A 19,316-nucleotide genomic window follows, 5' to 3' on the forward strand; every position below is an offset into this window, starting at 1 on the left:
CAAAGCCTAATTGGGCTACCCCGAAAATGAACTAAGATACGATATGAAAAAGAACTTCCAACATCTGCACTCTCTGGAAGACTCATGCCAGAAGATGATCATCAAAAAACCCCAACAAAGATCCACGCACTGCTACAGCTGTAGATGCACTCATCCCACCAGTTCCTGGACTTGCCATGGGAATGAGGAAGGAGACATCTAAGCTGGCCTGTGCATACAGTAAAACAACAAATTTGACTGGATCTCTACTGTTGGAACTCAACCAAGAATTTGGAGAAGTGCAAATTGTAGCGCTCCAAAGTCTTACAACTACAGACTATTTACTGTTAAAAGAACATATGGCATGTGAACATTCCCCAGGAATGGATTGTTTTAATTTGTCTGATTTCTCTCAGACTGTTCAAGTTCAGTTGGACAATATCCACCATATCATAGATAAATTTTCACAAATGCCTAAGGTGCCTAACTGGTTTTCTTGGTTTCACTGGAGATGGCTGGTAATTACAGATATGCCTTGGTTATGTAACTATACTCCTATTATGTTAATGTGTGTGCGCAATTTAAGTAGTAGCTTAAAACCTATACATGCTGAAGTTACTCTACAAGAAGATATGTCAAAGAAATAATCAATCTTCCCATGTTTTCTTCCGCCTGCTACTTCTATAGCTTTTCTTCTTCCTTCCTAATTACAACACTTAAATAGAATTCGTGCCTCATATCAAATTTACCGAGTATCATAATTCTTCCAAGTGGTAAAGATACCTCAAGACAAATGCTGGGCATAGAAGCCACAGGGCATAAATATGCAAAGAAGTAAAAAGCTAACCTTTTCAAACAATAAGGCTTCCCTCTCACTTACCAACTCTACATTTCCCTGTATGGCCCCGGAAGATGACTGGTTAGCCAGAGACGGGTAAGATTCCTCAAGGGAGGAACAACCTAAGACAGGCACAGTCGCAGGGGGGCCATCAGGTGAGAAATTGGGGACCAACAGAGGTGAGGCTTAGAACCTCACCCCCCCTGTTCTGAGAGAAATCTTCTGCATACGTGGATGTTTTATTGCCCTGGTCTAGCTTGGATTAACACACAGTCTACAGGCACACACCTGATCATCTACATTTGCTCCCTTACAACACTAAACTATGTTTTCTACCTTTATCTTGTATCTACCTACCACTTCAGCATTTTATTAAAAATAATAATAATAAAGAGAGAAATGTGGTATCCACATATAAATCAAGTATAAAAACCAAATGAGTATTCATATTTGAACCGACTGTTTATAGTTCATAATGCATGAGCAAAACCGAAAGTTTCTGTGATGACAGCCCTTGTACTGTTCACCATGTAACTTATTCATTATGTAAGAATTTGTTCTCCATGTAAGAACTTGTTTGTTATGCCTCAGAAGATTGGAGACTGACGAAAATTAGGCTTGGGGTGGATTAATGATTGTGCATTGAGCATTGACTCCCCTATACGGAATTTTATTGTCGTTAACAACCATTTGATCAATAAATATGAGAGATGCCCTCACAAAAAAAAAAAAAAAAAAAAAAAAAAAGGACAGACTTCCAATGGTAAAATAAATAAGTAACCGGGATGTAATGGATAGCGTAAGGAATATAGTCAAGATATTGTAACAGCCTGGTAGGGCGATAGCTGGAACCTAGAATTATGTATATAAATGTTCTACCACTGTGTTGTACACTTGAAACTCATGTAATGTAATACTGTGCGTCAACTACCCTTCAATAAAAAATAATTATTTAAAAAAAAAAAAAGAAAGACAATGTCAAGAGAATGAGAAGACAAGCCATAGACTGGAAGAAAATATTTGCAAAAGCACATGTGAAAAAGGGCTGTTATCCAAAATATGCCAAGAACTCTTGAAACTTAGCAATCAGAAAACAAACCACCTCATTTAAAAATGGGCAAAAGACCTGAACCAAAGAAAGACCTCACCAAAGAAGGTATATAGATGACAAATGAGCATATGAAAAGATGCCCCACATCACATGTCATCAGGTAAATGCAAATTAAAATGACAGTGGTCTGCGATCCCACAGTCATCCCACACAGATCTACCACAATGACCAAATCTGCCCCCGCCTCACCACCACCAAATGCTGGTCAGGATTGTGGAGCCTCAGGGATTCTTTACCATTGCTGCTGGGAGTGCAAAAAGGTCCAGTCACTTTGGAAGGCAGCTTGTAAGTTTCTTACAAAACTAAACATATTCTTACCAAATGATTCATCAGTTATACCCCCTGGTACTTGCCCAAATGCGTTGAAAACTTATGTCCACACAAAAACCTGCAGCTCTATTCATCAATTCCAAAACTTGGAAGCAGCCAAGATTTCCTCCAGTATGTACAGGGATAAATGGTTGTACATCCAGACAACGAAATATTATCCAACACAAAAGAAATGAATTATCAAGGCGTGAAAAGACTTGCAGGAACTTAACTATGTATTACTAAGTGAAAGAAGACAGCGTCCGGCCCCCACCTGCCCGCCTGCCCCCAGCCCCCGCCAGCCCCGCTCCTGCCTGCACCCTGCGGGAGGCGGGCCGCGTGGCCATGTGCCCCCGGTCAGCGTGCCGCGTGGGGCCGAGGGCGCGTCCGGCCTCCACGCAGCCTGGACGTATGGGCTTTGCTTCGCCTGCTTCAAGGCGGCCTTCCTGGAACTGAAAGAAGCGCTGGAGCTCGAGGACTGGCGGACGACCGCTGGGGCCCCGAGCTGACGGGCTCCGCCGAGGCGGGGCCGGGCTTTCCGCAGTCAGCCGCCGCGGGGCCGGACGGGTGGGCCTGGACCGCCGCCCCGTGCCCACCGAGCTGCAGCCTCAGGATGCGGCCCCCTGGGCCTGGGTCCCGAGGACGCTGACTGGACCCAAGGCCTCCCCTGGAGACTCGGGGCGCCCCCTGCCTGCTCGCACTGGCCGAGGCCCCCTCCTCCGTGGCAGGGGTTCCTCAAGGTGGGCCTGCCCCCCGGGGAGCCCATGGCGCTGGAACTGGGCACCACCCGGGCGGTGGACCCGACCGCGGCCGAGGCCTGGTTACTGGACCTGCAGGGCGTCCCCATGGAGGGCTGCTACGGTGCCACCTGCCTGCGGAAGGGGACGCCGGGCCGGGCCCTGAGGCCCTCGGGCCAGTGTTGGAAGCTGCTGCTGGGGCCCGAGGAGGTGTGGGTGGTGAGCCTCCACGATGCCCCGCAGGTGCAGGAGCCGCAGAGGTGGAAGCCGAGCATTCTGGAACCCTCTTGCCCAGGGCAGAGCCGAGAGCTGGTCCCGGCGCACTCAGCCCTGCTTGAGAGGGGGCTCGCCATCCTCCCCCACTCGCCCTGGCCTGGAAGCGAGGCAGGCGGGGGGCTCAGCCTCTAGGCCACAGTCCTCCCCGCCAGCACGGGGTCCCAGCACCACGGGGAGCTAGAGCGGCGGGCCCAGGGCGCCTGGGGAGAGCCTGGCTGCCCTGGGAGCCTCGGCTCTGGGGGAGCTGCCCCGTTTCCAGCCCTTCAGCCCCGGGCCCCAGAACTGAGGGACGGAGGCAGGCCCACCTGTCCCCTGCCTGCTGGTCCTGGCTGCCCCCCCACAGGAGCCAAGGGAACAGGTGGCGAAGGATGGGGACTTGCCCCTGAGGAGGAGGAATGCTGAGCGGCCTGGAGACTGAGCGGGGGACCCACCTCGTCCTCCTTGGGAAGGGCTTCATGCCCATCACGGGGACACGTTCCTCCCCGTCAGAGGTCACAGTCAGGCACGTGACGCTCTCCAGGACGCGCTGCGTGAACACATGCCGTACAGAGTGCGGAGAACCCCGCCCTGGATGCGGGGAGAGATGCCATGTGGGACACACTCCCAGGAACATGCTGGAGCCCAGGGGCCGCGTGGTGGCCTGAAGGGCTCTGGGACGCCACAGGCCCCTGTCGGCAGCACCGGCACTGCGGTCTGCAGTTGGGGACACCTGGTTTCACATGCAGGCCGTTTTATATGGTTGGCCGTCTAGTTCCCGTTTCTTTGGACGTTGTTTTTAATTAAATAGAGCAGCGCCTGTGCTGTGACCCCTCCGTGCGCCCTTGTTGGTCAGCCTTGTTGTCTCGGTGTCTGGGTGGTTTCCCTGTACAGTTTTCAGTCCCCTGGGAGGGGACAGAAGTGGGAGCAGCACAGGACAGACGAGGGTTTGGGTCAGGTTTTTGGCGCATGGTAGGAATTTGTTTCACAGGTGTTTATTACATTATTTGTAAACATCGAATACAAATACACATGCTTAAAATAGGAAGGGCCATGTTTTGGACAATAACAAGAGTATATCATCACAGATTTTTAATTAATCTAACTCTGTGCCCCTGATATACATGCATATACATATATATATATATAATGCAGGCAGAGCCACGTGTGAAGGGAGTGAACTATGTTTGTGAGAGGGGAAGGGGGGCACGGGGGCGTGCAAGGCAGCTTTCCCGCTCTGAACAGATTCATTGGAGAAGGAAGCTCGGGTCTGGTCACCAAGGTGCCATGGGCATGGAAGAACCTCTTAATGGGCAGCTGCTCCTTGTAATGACGGGTTGGAAGTCTCCACTGCCTTCCCTCGGTGGTCTCTGGCTGGTACAGCCTTCCAGTGATTCGCCAGAGGGCTGTGTCATTTCAGTGAAGTATGCAGGTCTCAGGGTTCGCATTGTGGGGTTTTACTGCTGCGTTAAGTATTAGCAATAGTGGCAAGATCCTTTCATTAAATTTTTAGGGCAGTCTTTCTCCCATGTACCTCTCAGAAGTGAGTCTCCAGACCTTAAATCATGAAATCTTCTGATTTTAATAAATGGAGAAAAGGCATAATGAGAAGTCATTGGAAGATTTTCAACATACCATCATAATTCTGTGAGCATTTAGTGACCTGGAGTCTGCATTCGAACAGACAGCTGCCTCTTCTCCCAAACAAACAGCCTGGTCTTGCTTCATCCCCTCCTCAATCTGTCCCTCCAGGTTAAACAGTCCATTCATTATTCCAGCAAACCCTTGTTTTGGCCAGCCTTTTTTAAAAAACATGACCCGGCTGCTCTGCAGTACCGGGAGGGTGCTGAGGTCAGGAGGGGCAGCCCTGTGGGAAGGCCCAGGGGGAAGTCCCAGGTCTGTGCATGAGGCTGCAGCTGGTTCCTCAGCATTTTTCATCTGAAGATGGGGAAAAACAAACTCACAAGGTTATGGTGAAACTGAAATGTGATAAAATGTATCCTAAAAACTAAAACATATCCTTATTGTATGACCTAGCAATTCCATTCCTAGGTATATGCCCAAATGAATTAGGAACATGTATGTGTGTGCTCATAGCACTTGTCACACCAGCCACAAGGTGAAAACGAGCCAAAGACCCACCAAAGGTGGGTAGAAAGGTGCAGTATGGCACGTCCACACAACGGAATCCAATTCATCCATAGACGGTAATGAAGCCCTGGCCCAGGCCAGGGTAGACAGACCTCAGAGACACGATGCTCAGGGAAAGAAGCCAGTTGCATATGACTGCATTCACATGAAGGGTCTGGGGCAGGCAAATCTAGTGACGGTGGTAGACAGTGGTTGCCAGGGACTGAGGGGCAGGTAGGTGGGGAGTAATCACTTAGTGGATGTAGGCTCTCCTTGTGCATAATGAAATGTTCTGAGACTAGAGGGAGGTGACGGTCACGCAGCAGGTGTTGTCAACTTACAGCCATGGATCACTCACCTAAATAGTTAATTTTGTGTGAATTTCACCTAAATTTTTAACAATTCAAATCTAAGTGTCACAGGGGTGGGGCCCTAGCTGTTAATGGCAATGCAGGTCTTCACAAACCACAGCCAATCACACGATCGACATTTGCAGTTCGGGCAGCGTCCTGTGGAGGCATGTTCTATCAGGTGTTGCAAACAGGTTAAAAATTACGTCCTCTTGTTGTTGACTAGAAACCCGAGTTTAGCTGGGAGTCCTGTGTTCTACCAGGCGATGCCACACTGCCCACAACTGCAGACCCGGTGTGTGTCATGAGGAACGGGGCCAAAGGCACTGGACAGACCTCTCAGGACAGCGAGGGTGGGAGCACGAGCCAAGGAAGGGAGCGCAGGGCGTGTGGCATCAGACCTGCAGCGCAGGCCCCTTCCGGGAACATCTACTGAGGCGTGCTGACAGCACCCCCAGCCCTGGGAGGGGCGACAGAGGCATGGGATCCCTGCAGGTCGTGGAGTGTCCTCCCACCTCACGGGACTTCCATCCCTCCCGAGGGCAGCTGCCCATCAGGTGGAGCGGGAGGTCCTATGACCCCAGGGGCCTCAGGATTTCCAAGGGGAGCCGGAGGTCAGGACTGGCCAGGTCTCCTGACATTCTGTGCTGGCAAGAGCTCTGTGAACGCCGTCAGGACGCATGTCCAGTTGCTGACCACAACCACGCCTGTGGCTCACCACCCCCCAGGGGACTGCACTGGTCTGAGTCCCTTCCCCAGGGTGTGGGGGCATCTTTGCATTGGAGGAGCCTGTTTCTGGGGGTGGCCTGGACCCCAGGTACTTGGTGGGACACTACAGGAAGGACAAAGTGTGTCCATAAACTGCCCTGCCAGAGTCCTTTGTTGGGGGGCAACATGGGTAGCAGTGGGTGCTTCAGGGAAAGGAAACTCTGCGCCAGTATGCAGATACAAATCATTTGCGTTCCTTGGGATTCTCTAGAACTTTCTGTCTTAGGTGGGGAAGACAACTGGAGACTGAGACTCTCCTACCCCAGCCTCAGGGTGATGGGCATCCCCAACACCATCTGAAGGCTGGGCTGCAGTCACTGCCAGGACATAAGGAGGTGACAATGGCTCCTGATATGGCCTGCACACCTCTTGGAGTCTGGTGCTCCGAAGACTGGGGTCTCTGGCCTCTTTGCTGGAGCTGCTGTGGGGCCTCACCCCCTGCATGGGCTCCTGCAGTGCAAGGCAGGCGTCCACATGTCCGGGGCCTCACAGCACCAGGGGACAGCCAGCCACTCCTTGGCTTTAGCCAGGACACTTGCGGTGGTCTGTCCCATCTCAGCCTGTCTTCTCAGGGCTTCAGCCTTATGCCAGGCAGGCCATTCTGCACGGACCCCTGAGACTTAGCGAAATCACTTCCTTCTTCCATGTCTCAGCAGCCCCAAGCCCAGAAGCCCTCTCCTCCACGACCCCCTCTGGTGCCAGCCCTGCTCCCACCTCTGTGACCGGAGGTGATGATCCCTTCCCCTCACTCAGCCAGAGCCACACACTGCTGCCCTAAGGCAGCGCCCTGCTCTCGCCGATGACCATGTGCATGGTGAATGCAGCTCCTTCCCATGGACTGAGAACTCCTCGAAGGCAGGGACCAGGGCATCCCCTCCATCCTCATCACCGTCATCACCCTAACAGCCAGTGGTTTCCAGCACTGTGCCAGCACTTCATAGCCATGAACATGTTTAAATCTCACAACACTCTGATGAGGTTGGTTCTACTTTTGGTTGCATTTTACGGATGAGGAAACTGAGGCACAGAAAGGTGTGGTACCTCCCCTAAGGCCCACAGCTGACAAGGGAAGGCGCCTGGATTCACACCGAGGCAGCTAGCATGCAGGCCTCTTTGGCCATCTCTATGTCTGGCCCAGAGCCCTGCCCCACTCTGCTCAGCATCCGGCCCTAGCAATGTGATGGAGAGGGGGTCCCTGTAAATTGCTGGGCTGTGATGGTGGTGGAATATCACAGAGCCTTTCCAAGGAGTGAATGAGCTCTTATCTGTCAGGTTGAGGTAAAAGAGGACCGTGCTAAAGGATAGATGCAGTATGGTCCCATTAATGGAAAAGATAAAGCACATTATTAGTTGCACATTGAAAAGATGTGGTCAGAAAAAAAGTTTGGGAGGTTCCCCTAAGTTAGGGCAGTGGTGCCTCTAGGGAGGGAGGAGAATGGGAATGTGGACGCCTGGGAATGTATTATTTCCTAAAACAATCTGAAGCAAACATGGAAAAATACTATCATTTGATCTAGTTGGGGGTGCCCGGGTGTGTGTTGTGTACTGTGTGTCTGTAAAAATGATGGTGGTGCTGGTGGTGGTGCTGGTGATGACAGTGGTGGTGGTGGTGGAGCCTCTGCGATTTCCACCCTCTGGCATTAAACCCCACCTTTTAGTTCCCAGAAGGGTTCTTGGGGGCTCTTCATGCAGCCTCTTCACTCAGAAGGTGAGTTTTCTTGGGTCCTGAATGCAGGCCCTTCTCCACAGGTCATCCAGCCGGAGTGGTCCCCCTGGGCCCTGGGAGGCTACAGGGTTCGGACTCCTGGCCTCTTTCCAGCAGGCAGGCGGCCCATGCGGCTTCCCTAGGGCACCCCATGGGTGGGTCCTGAGAAAGCAGTACTGTGTGCACTTTAAATACTTTCTCACTCTCCCCGCATTTCCACCTGCCTGAGTTTGGGTGTTTTTGCTCTGCACTCCACCATTGAGATGCTGGAGTCGCTGCACTAATTAACAGGGGCGGGGCCCAGCCGGAGACCTGTGTGTTTTAATTGGCTGGATTCATATCATCCCTCCAGCTGGGACTCAGATCTAGGAGTGTCTGGGACCAGGAATGGGAAAACTCGTTTCTGAAATTGAAAGCAAGGAAATAACATTTGTAGCAGCATCATGGGGAAGGTCCCTGGGGTGGGAGGGGCCCTGGGTGGGGAGGGGCCCCGGGAGGCACAGTCAGCCACTCACTACAGAGGGGCGCTGAGGGGTGGGCCCAGATGTGTTCCCCCTTCCAGGGCATGTGCTCTCAGCGGTGGGCACTGGGGCAAGCCCACAGCCGGGCAGGGTCCCATCTGCTGAAGATGGAGCTCTGGGGGCGGGCTTCCCACAAGCGCAGTCTGTGCAGAGCTCTGCTGAGCAAGGCAGGCCAGGTTCTGTCAGGGGCGCATCTCCAGGCCCGCGACCGCGAGCCCCACTCCAGGCATTTTGGGGGGCAGGGACAGGGTGTGCCTCTTGACAAGTCTGCAGTCGGGCAAAGGGCACCTGTAAAGGGGCCCATGGAGCCACATGCTGTCCTTGGAACCTTATTTTCCATGGAATTTGATAATACAACTGGAAATGAGTTCTTGCAGAAATACCATATTAAAACATAATGAACCCAGTATGTGCAGAGCAAAGCTTTGAGGTCATATTTGGGGAAGGTGCCGGCTTTATGATTGTGGTTTATGATTAATGGTCCATAACAGAACCACAGGCGAGTAGAGTCTCTTTTGCTCTCGAAACCGGGGGGAGGGGGTGGGAGGGGAGGGCCCTATCCATTCGGGCCTCGACCTCCCTCTCCAGGCCTGAGAGGTCTTGCCTCCACTCTCCCGGCCCCCTGCCCCTTACGCGGCCTCATCCCCCAGGGGCCCCCCGCCCCCACCCCCATTCCCCCAGGCCCCCCGGCGCCCCTCCCCCGGGCTCACCCACTCTCCCGCGCCCCTTCCCCCGCAGCCTCGGGTTATTAATACCCGCTCGCGGGCGCAATCCCAGCTGGCGGCCGGGCAGGTGACAGCGGCGACCAGGGCCCCAGTGGAGCGTGGCTTTCCTGGCGGGATTCCCGCGCGCCCTCCGTTCACGCGGAGCGCTTGGAGAAGTGCGACCGTGCAGAGCGCGACTCCGGCGGGAGCAGAGGGGACGGCTCAGCGAGCGAGGTGAGCGCGGGCGCTGCGAGGCCACGCCGGGACGCGGGAAGGGGGTCCCGGTGCGCGCAGGGGCTCCCACCCAGGAGCTCGCAGGGCCGCCGCTCCGGGGCTCGGGTCACGCGCGGGGTCGGCGGGAGTTCGTCCTTGTTATCACCAACCCTGGACGTGCGGGGGAAAGGCTCGGGGCCAGTTATCCCTGGGCTGGGGGGAGGGTACAGGGCTTCTCACCGTTTAAGTGTCCCCAGTTTTACGTCTTTCTTCTTATGAGGATAACTGTCATACATTAAGCGCAGATCTTAGGTTTACACGCGTCCACACCTGGGTAACTCCCACCCAGACCAAGACCCAGCACCTTTCCGCCCCCACAGGGCTCTCCAGTGCCCCGGCCCCGCTGACACCCCCGGGAGCACTCTGACCCGCGGGCCGCCTTCACCTGCTATCCCATTTCTTTTGCTCAGCACAGTGAATGCGAGTTTCATCCACGCTGTTGACTAGAGATCATTCCATCATCTTCACTGTCACGCAGAGTGTTCATGGAGATGTCACGGTGTGTTCGTCTGTGTTCGTGGACATCCGGGTTGTTTCCAGCTCCAGGCTACTCGAAATAAAGCTGCTGCGAACATTCTCAGCCTTGTCTTTTGTGGACAGTCGCATGCATTTCTCTTGGGTCCGAGGGGAACTGCTAGGTGAGGGGCACGCAGGCGCTTAGCGTCACTGACGGTACCGGATTGCCTTCCAGCGTAGCCGCACCGTCTTGTCCGGCCAGAGGTGAGCAAGAGCTCCAGCTCCTCCCAGCACCTGGCATCGGCCTTTCGGACTCACCGTCCTGGTGAGTCTGACCTGCATTTCCCCAAGACGGATGGTGTTGAGCATCTTCTAATGGGCTTCTTGGCCACTGGGTAATCCTCTTTTGAGCTGTTCCCATTCAAATCTTGTCATTTTTTTCCCCCAAATGAGCTGTTAGTCTTCACTGATTTGTGGTCTTTCATGTATTTTGGCCACTAGCTCTCTGTCTGATCTGTCTTCTGATGATCATTTCCCACACCACGGTTTACGGCTTTATTCTCTCAGTGAAGTTCTTCATTTTAATGAAGTCCACTTTTTTTTATTACAAATGTTTCTGTTCTTTTTTGAGAATCTTTGCCCCCCCAGGTGGTGCAGATACTGTTTCCTCGGGAGGCTTGCTTGCTTGACTGAACCTGTCACATACTGTCCCCAGTCCGTCTTGAGTTATTCCCTGCATGGCGTGAGGTAGGACTCAAGGCCCCTCTCCCTCTGTCTGGGTAAGGGGAGACCGCAAGGGCTTTCCTCTCTTTACCGCACGTATTTTCCTTTTGAATCTTAAAGTCAACAGATACTATTTTTGCAATCTGAACATTTTTTTGAACGTGTAGGAGAAATAAATTGGGAGAAAGCACTCTGGGGTCAGCATGGCCCCTGCTCATTTGCAGATGAGAATGTGGGGCCTGAGGAGGACTCTGGCTCTGTCCGCTGCTGACCCCACCCTGGGGGCAGCCCTGCTGTGGTCGGCAGAAAGGTCCCCTCAACCCAAGGCCTTGCGTGGAGACCCAGGGGCACACCCTGTGGGGGTTGGGTCCAGGTGATTCTCTGGTCCCCCTGGAAGCTGGGGAAAACGAGGCACAACCACAGTTCTGAACGGAGAGTCCCTGCAGAGGAGCCTGGGTGGTGAGCCCTGCCTCTCTGCAGGCCCCCAGCCCAGGGGGAACTGTGCCTTTGCATGGCCTCCCGGGAGGAGGGGGTGCGTGACCCACATCTTGAGTGAACATATTCTCCTTCAGGACAAGCTTGCTGCCTACAGAAGCCACCCGCCGTCTGCAGGAGCAGCACAGCTGCGACCCAAGCCCAGTGTGTGTCAGTGGAGATGGCACTGAGCCCACAGCCATCGAGCAGGCTCCCCGCACTGGCTACAACTGGCAGCGCCACGCACGTGCCTCCTAGCATCCCCAGTGCATCCCTCAACAGCTTGTGGGCCAGCCCGACAGAGCCTGGCTCCCTGGAGGACATGGTGGCCACAGGTGCCATCGGGGCAGTGCTCTCAGCCATGGGCATAGTGGGCATGGTGGGCAACGCGTACGCGCTGGTGGTCACGTGCCTCTTCCTGCGCACCTCGGCCTCCATGCACGTCTACATCATCAGCCTGGCGCTGGCCGACCTGGTCTACCTGCTCAGCATCCCCTTCATCGTAGCCACATATGTCACCAGAGAGTGGCACTTCGGTGATGTGGGCTGCCGTGTCCTCTTCAGCCTGGACTTCCTGACCATGCACGCTAGCATCTTCACCCTGACCGTCATGAGCAGCGAGCGCTACGCAGCAGTGCTGAGACCGCTGGACACAGTGCAGCGCCCCAAGGGCTACCGTAAGCTCCTGGCGCTGGGCATGTGGCTGCTGGCACTGCTGTTGGCGCTGCCCATGATGCTGGCCATCCGGCTGGTCTGCAGGGGCCACAAGAGCCTCTGCCTGCCAGCCTGGGGCCCGCGTGCCCACCGCGCCTACCTGACACTGCTCTTCGGGACCAGCATGGTGGGGCCCGGCGTCGTCATCGGGCTGCTGTACGCGCGCCTGGCCCGGGCCTACTGGTCGTCGCAGCGGGCCTCCCTCCCGCAGTTGCGGCGGCTGCCCAACCCCAGGGTGCCCTGCCTCATCCTGGGCATCGTGCTGCTCTTCTGGGCCTGCTTCCTGCCCTTCTGGCTGTGGCAGCTCCTCGCGCGGTACCGCGGGGCCCAGCCGCTCACGCCCCGCGCCACGCGCACCGTCAACTACCTGACCACCTGCCTCACCTACAGCAACAGCTGCGTCAACCCCTTTCTCTACACGCTGCTCACCAAGAACTACCGCCAGTACCGCCGGCGCTCGCTGCGCCCGCGCGCCGGGGGCGCCCACCGGCTTGCTGGCACCCGCAGCTTCCTGCAGGGCCGCGTCCGCTTCCAGCGCCACCAGCAGGCCGCCGGGGCCGTCACGCTGCCCCAGGAGGCCCCTGCTGGGGGCTGTGCCTAAGCGTCCTGGACCCCAACATAGACGTGGGGGCGGCAGTGCGATGGGGCCCTGCAGGGCCCAGGTCACGCCGTGGAGCCCCTCCCAAGCTCTCTTCCAGAAAGTTCCCAGCTCTCCCCCCTCGCTCACTTGAGCTGTCAGCCCAGCCACCTTCCTCATGATGCCCAGGAGCCCCGCCAGGCCACCTGAGAGGGTCTAAGGAGCGGGCCCAGAGCCAGCTGCTCGGGACCTCGGCCGGCGGTCACCAGCCACGGCAGTAACCACGAGCACACACCAGGGCCTGCTCAGCCCTCCCCTCTGGCTGGGGTGCGGCCCGGTGCACCCGACCCTCCCGTTCCTGCCCAGTCCCAGCCCCGGCGTGGCTCCGTTCCCCGCACTGTCAGCACTTGGAGCAGTAAACCCTGCGCTCTGGGACCCAGTCTTGCTTCGGCGGTGGGTGCACGTCGTCGGGGGAGGACCCTCCTTCAGGGCCCAGCAGTCCTCCAGGATATATTCCAAGGTGGCTGCACATCTTGGGCTCCATCGCACATACCACGGCACATCCTGTGGCGAGGGTCCCCATCCTCCCAGCACTGTCCTCCCTCTGGGCACGCAGTGATTTTATAAGGCAGCTGTTCTGGGTGAACCTGGATTAATAATGGACAGCTGGGTTACAGTGACCATCTCTGAGTCACGTGTCTGCAAGGCTGGGGGCCACAGGCCTGCTCAGATTGGCCCAAATTGTGCCAGGATGAGCTATCCACATGCATCTCGGCTTCCAACAGGAGCCAGCCCAGGCTTCCTTCAGTTCTGTCCCAGGAACCTGGGGCTTCCCTGCCTGACAGCATGTTAGAGGAGGCGGTGGCCAGCAGGGCCCTTCAAGAGAAAGGGATGTCATCACTGTGGATCATCTGAACGCCGTTTGGCTAGTTCCACTTGTCCCTGGGAAGGCACTGACCAGGTCCCCCACCCCCTGCCCCGCAAGGCCCCAGCTGGCTCCCCCAGGGGCCGAGCTGGCCTCAGAGCTGCAGGAGGCTGAGGGCTGCTCCTCGAGCTGGGACTTCCCGGCAGTCCCAGGGAAGGGAGGAGAGCTCAGGACCCAGCCCCTATGGACTCTCTGGGGTTCGGGTCACGGGCAGCTAGAGAGGCCTCTTGGCTCGGGCTGCTGGGGACCCAGTGGCCCCAGCCAGCTCAGGGACACAGGGGACTGTGCCCTCCTGCCGGTGGCGATTATCACTTGAAACATGAGGCTTGTCCACTTGTTTGGGCTCAGCAGGGCGTTGCTGCTGATCCTAGGGACGCCAGGCAGCATCGGCCCTTCCTGGGCAGTGGCTCTCGGGGAGCTGCACTGCTCGGGCTGCCACAGGAAGGGAGGCACCATGTCCTGCAACACTGGGCCTTGAGGGAGACAGAGGAGGACACAGGGCAGGAGGGTGCAGGCCGTGCTGCCAAGGAGCAGGGAAAGCAGCCTGCTGGGTCAGCCCGGGGGTGGGGGGTCCCTGAGAGCTACGTGAGACCAGGAGGGGGCAGCCACAAGGAGGTCTGGGCACCAGGACCCAGGACTGTCCAGGTGTGCCCCAGACACAGCCTGGAGCCGGAGCACTTTGACCTGGGCCGCGGGGACCCAGGGCAGTGGGGCGTGCTGGTCCAGCTGATTCAGACCAAACCCGGGGCCTGGGTCCTCCGGGGGCCCGGCTCAGATCCCGGTCACTCCTGAGTACGTCTGAGCTCCGCCTCCAGCAGCATTTCTGACCGCTGACCCTTGGCTGCCGTGTGACCATGAACCTGGTCTCCTATTTTGCTTCCCACAGCCTGTAACTCACCTCCCACCAAGGCCAGGACCCACATGTGCCCCTTGCACCCTTTGCACCTCACAGACAATAGCCCATGAACAGCAGAACGGTGGGCAGTATGGACACCACGGTGGCAGTGTGGACCCCATGGGGGGTAGCATGGACCCCATGGTGGGGTGGCCTACAAGAAAAGAGCTAGGGAGCCCCAGCTGGTTGCTTGGTCTGCACTGGTCCTTCCGAGCTGGGCCCCCACATGCCGGGTCCTGGCTGGACCCTGACAAGCTCTCAGGCCTGGGTGGCTGGGCCACCTCAGGATAGGCACGTGTGCTACAGGCACAACTGTGGGCTGCTCGCCTGTCTGTACCCCGTCCCTCCCCACACGCCCTAGATCTTGGGCCTCATGGGTGCTCCTGGGCCAGGACCTCTGCCTGGGGTCCTTTCCCTGGGGTCAGTGCGCCACGCGACCTGCACTGGGTGCCCTGGACAATAGCACTGGCCTCTGCTCATCCTCAAAGCTGGAGAAAGCTGAGTCCCAGGACTGTAGAGCTGTGCAGAGTCACTTCACACAGATCCAGCGTAGGGTGGACGTGGCCACCACTCTAGAAAAGTGAGTGTCCCTGTCCACTCTGTGAACATGAGACCCCAACCCAGAGGCCTCACCTGGGGCAACCTCCCTGCTGGGCAGAGGGGAGGTGGGTGTGTGGAAAAGGGGGAGGAGGGCTTGGCAGGATGTCCTCTGAGGCTATGACCTCTCTGGTGAGGTGGCTGGGCTGGGAGATGAAACAGACGGGAGTCCAGGAACCCCCAGGAAACAGGGCACCAGCACAGGATGGAGGTCACTCCACCGGGGGTCCTAAGCAAAATGAAATTCAGATGGAATTTGATGGGCAAATGAGTCATAAGGAATAAAATAAGGAAAAGAAAATACAGTGAATATATCTTTAACATGAGGAATGGGAAGGCCTCTGAAAGCAGGACTAGAACCCAGAGACCACAGAGAAATGAGCCCTGAAGAAAAGACGTGGCTGAACTTGTGCAGAGGCAGGTAAATGTTTATACTCCTGCTCCAGTAATCCTAAGGATTGTATCCCAAGTCAAAAATTGAGATGTGGATAGATATTTATGTACAAAGATGTTCGTTTTAGCAGTACTTTAAAAATCAGAGAGGGTGTGGGATGCTCTGCAGTGATTAAGTCGCAGCCTGGGGGTGAGACGCCCTCAGAACAGAGATGGCACCATCCGAGGGTCCATGGTCGCTGGTGGGACAGAGCGGAGACCACGGCAGTGGTGGGGGAGGGGGCGTGAAAGGCTGTGATGTGATCCCGTTCCCTTTAAAACTAACATGTGTGTGAAGGCGTGGGGCTCTGTGTGCACACGTGTGTGCATCTGTGATACAGCCTGACATCAACATTACCTGTCATGAGGTCGGGGATGCAAAGAGGTGGGAGGGACTGGCAGCCAATGTGCTCGTCCCCAGGGCACTGCCAGCCCCAGGGGCTCCAGGAACCCGCTCCACAGTGTCCCTCACTTGGGACCCACTGTCCTTTGTCACTTTGTCATTTGTCTTCCCTGGGGTGGTGGAGGTGGTGGAGGACAGGAGAGGAGCCAGGAGCCGGGTGAGCGCATGGCCAAGCCCGAGGTTTGGCTCTTGGGAGGCTGCTGCGTGGGGTCCGGAGCCTGAACAGTCCCTTTACCAGGTGTGGGCACATTCCTGCCCCAGGCCACAGCCCCCTGGTGGCTCTGGCTTGGCCACCGTGGCTGCTGACCACCACAGGGCAGTGGGGGTGGACCTCACCCCTGCCAGGCGGGGCCCCAGCCATCTTTGAGCTTTCTCAGGCCCTCCTGGTCCCCAGGAGAGTGGCACAGCCTAGCCCAGGAGCCGTGGGGTCCCACCATCCCACCTTCCCTGGGGCCCCAGCAGGGGTGGGGGGAAGAACCAGGGCAGGGAGGATGTCCCGACGCACAGGCTTGTGGAACGTGCATCACACCTGTCACCAGGTTGCACATCCTGGCCTGGCCCTGCGCTTGTGCAGGTTCCTTATCAACAAAGAAACACACGCTGCCGAGGCCCCTTTATCCTGATCTTTGCAGGAGCTCATTCTCTGAGAAGCGAGTTGCACCTACACCAGAGACACCACTGCAAACCCAGAGAGCTCTCTGCTTTGGGAGACAGAAATCCTCAGTGGAGCTGGGCTGGGGGCAGCACCGGGGCTTGTGCAGATGTGTGGCCCTGCCCAGGAGGCCAGGCTGGTGTGCAGAGGCCGCGACTCTTCCCCAAGTCCACACTGTGCACACCCAGCCGACAGGCGATGCTGACAGGGTGGCTTTAAGGGTCATCAGGGGAAATACACTAGGGCTCCCTTATGCCCCAGAGAAAGCATGAGGGCCCCCATTCCGGTGCAGGGGAGGCTGGGGTCTAACCTGGGCCCCCTTACCACACCCATCAAACCAGGAATGCGGGGGCCCCAGGGCCACATGCAAGGGCAGGTTTTTCTGCGGGGATTCCAGACAGATGACGGGGAGGGCGCAAGGCTGCCAAGGGCTGCCAGCCAGGAGCGCCGGGCTCTTGCTCTGAGGACGGCTGAGGGCCCAGTGCCACGTGGGGGCAGGAGGCCAGCTCTCCAGGGCTGGGCCCAGGCCCCAGAGGGGAGCCCTGGCCCCTGGGCAGGCCTGCAGGCCACGTGGCTCTAGGCTGGCACTTCTCCCCACACGGCGCCTTGGAGATGGAGGCTGGGCATGCCTGGTGGCAAGTGGGGCCAAGTGGGGCAGCGGCCGCGGGACTCAGCCGGAGCTCCAGACCCTCTATGTCCATATGCCGGCCCCACAGGGGGGCCCCTCTGTGAACCCACCACTGCGTTCTCTCTTTTCTAAATGTTCTTCCTGCTTCATAGCTAAGGAACTTGGACCCAGGGGTTGCCCAGGGCACATGGGACCCCCAGGTGGAGGTCGAGCCAGACGCAGCCACCCCCCAGTTCAGGGGGGCAGGGCCGTCCTCAGCCCTCCGTGCCTCAGGCGCCCCGCAGCATGACTGAAAGCCCAGAGCCTGTCTCGCCCCAGAACCCTGTCAGCGTGGAAGACGGCGGCCGCCCCTGTTGTGGGGACACAGCTGCCACCCTGCACCAAGGTCCCGGCCTCGGCCGAGCTCAGTCTGGGCTGGGCCTGGGGGCTGACCGGGTAGGGGGCACCTGTTTCTGCCCTTGGTGACCCAACCGGTCCTTCCCCTCCCCCAAGCCCACGGGCAGAGCTGTGGGGCCAGATGTGCCCCATGGGCCAAGAGCCCTTCCCATTCTAGATGTGGTGGGAGGTGGTCCTGGGTGGGCGAGCCTCAGTGTGCAGGGTGGAGGAAGGAGCCACGCGAGCCGGGTGCCCACCCGTGTCGGGCAGGTGTGGGAAGGGCCCTGAGCTGACAGCAAGGTCAGGGCACCAGCTGGGGCTCCAGAGCGGGTCCTGACGGGCTGAGGGCATGAGGGTGGGGCCGAGGGGGACAGCCCCACTGGCCTCATAGGGACATAGGCACAGAGGGGCCACCATGCTGCTCCACCTCCCTGACCTGTCCCCCTGACTCACAAGCTCTGACAGCCCCCTGTAGTCCCACAGTAAGGGGGTCCTTGGCTGTGTGGGATGGGCAGGGAGGGGCAGCCAGTGTAAGCATGTGGCCCACTTTTTCCTGGGTCCAGGAACCCGCCCCGGGGTGTGGAGACCCTGATGGCCCCCCTCTGGGCACAGTAATTTTCCTGAATGAGCCTTTGCTGAGCACCATCCCCCCTACCACCACCTGCTCTTTATTGAGGTGCACAGGAAGAGATGGGTGGTGCCCCAGATTGGGGTGGCTCAGGGGTGGCTGGAGGGGCAGGAGCTTGGGCTCAGCACCATCCCGCTGTGTGACCAGTGAGACTCCCCGCTCCCCACCCCTGCCTTCCGCAGGGAGTGGGGCAGCCGGGACCCCTGCACTGCAGGGGCCCCTGCAGGCCTCCTGGCCCTCTCAGAATGAGGACTGCCTACACCCCCAGCCCCAGTGGGACCTGCCTGGCCTCAGGGTGCTGAGAGAGAAGCCACATCAAGCTGGGGCTCAAGACCTGTGAGGGCAGAGCTCAGGTGCCTGCCTGGCTCCCCCGTCACTGCACACCTGCCCCGGCCACTCCCTCGGGCACTGGTGGACAGAGGGGCAGGACCCCCAGGGGTGAACAGGGGTCTGGAGAGGCTGCTGGGAGACTGGGGCAGTCAGGGGCTGCAGGGCCTCTTCTTGGGGGGCATGGGGTGTCAACCAAGTGAGGTGAGGGCCCCACAGTTTCTCCCAAAACATGGACAGCAGGTAAGAAACTGGTGTTTACAGTGGCAGCCCTCAGAGAGGACCCTGAGAGGGGGACAGGCGTGCAGCCGATGAGGACCCTCCCACCACTGGCCGCCAGGGACCCAGCTGACCAGCTCGCCGTCCTGCCTGCTTGGCCTCAGTCCATTCTCTTTCTTCCGTCTGCTTTGTGCTTTACAGGTGCCTCCCAGGTCATACCTACAGTGGGGGATGCACTCCTGTGGCCCCACCTGGCCTTCCCAGGGCTGAGCATGGCCCTCCCACCTTGCTAGGGGCCTGAGTGGGGAGCAGCTGGCTTGGCCTCCAGGGAATGTGGCAGGACTCGTGGCTGGAGACGCAGGTCCTCCACCCAGCAGCCTGCCGGAGCCGCTGCTTACTGGAGCTTCTGCAACAGTCACGGCCTCATTCTGCCTCCCCAAGCGGAGACTGCTGGCCTCATGACAGCAACCACATTCCACCAGTGGTCAACGGGCTAGGCGGGGTCTGAATTTGGACGAGCCCAGGCAAACGACTCTTCTGTCTGCCCATAGAACCCAGGGCAGGAGACCCCTTCCTGGGAAGGGCACTGTGTCCACAGCACAGCAAGGCAGACA

General features: G+C 57.7%; 2 protein-coding genes across 2 annotated transcripts; both read left to right on the forward strand.

Moving 5' to 3' along the window:
* The first annotated feature begins 2,126 nt into the window (after positions 1–2,126).
* LOC130683276 (testis-expressed protein 19.2-like) lies at positions 2,127–3,986 on the forward strand. The gene is given in 5 exon segments (XM_057499549.1): positions 2,127–2,188; positions 2,485–2,717; positions 2,720–2,803; positions 2,806–2,853; positions 2,856–3,986. Coding segments are annotated over 5 exon segments (954 nt in total). The 3' UTR covers positions 3,383–3,986.
* A 5,286-nt stretch (positions 3,987–9,272) lies between these two features.
* UTS2R (urotensin 2 receptor) lies at positions 9,273–14,143 on the forward strand. Its single transcript, XM_057501888.1, has 3 exons — positions 9,273–9,638; positions 10,088–10,458; positions 10,782–14,143. Exon 3 carries the CDS (start codon positions 11,512–11,514, stop codon positions 12,643–12,645), a length of 1,134 nt encoding a protein of 377 aa, XP_057357871.1. The 5' UTR covers positions 9,273–9,638; positions 10,088–10,458; positions 10,782–11,511; the 3' UTR covers positions 12,646–14,143.
* Positions 14,144–19,316: the final 5,173 nt, after the last annotated feature.

Source organism: Manis pentadactyla, chromosome 4, assembly GCF_030020395.1.
Source record: "Manis pentadactyla isolate mManPen7 chromosome 4, mManPen7.hap1, whole genome shotgun sequence".
NCBI lineage: Eukaryota > Metazoa > Chordata > Mammalia > Pholidota > Manidae > Manis > Manis pentadactyla.

Coding starts and splice junctions, on each gene's coding strand:
- UTS2R (XM_057501888.1), top strand. CDS start 11,512: ATGGCACTGAGCCCACAGCCATCGAGCAGGCTCCCCGCACTGGCTACA.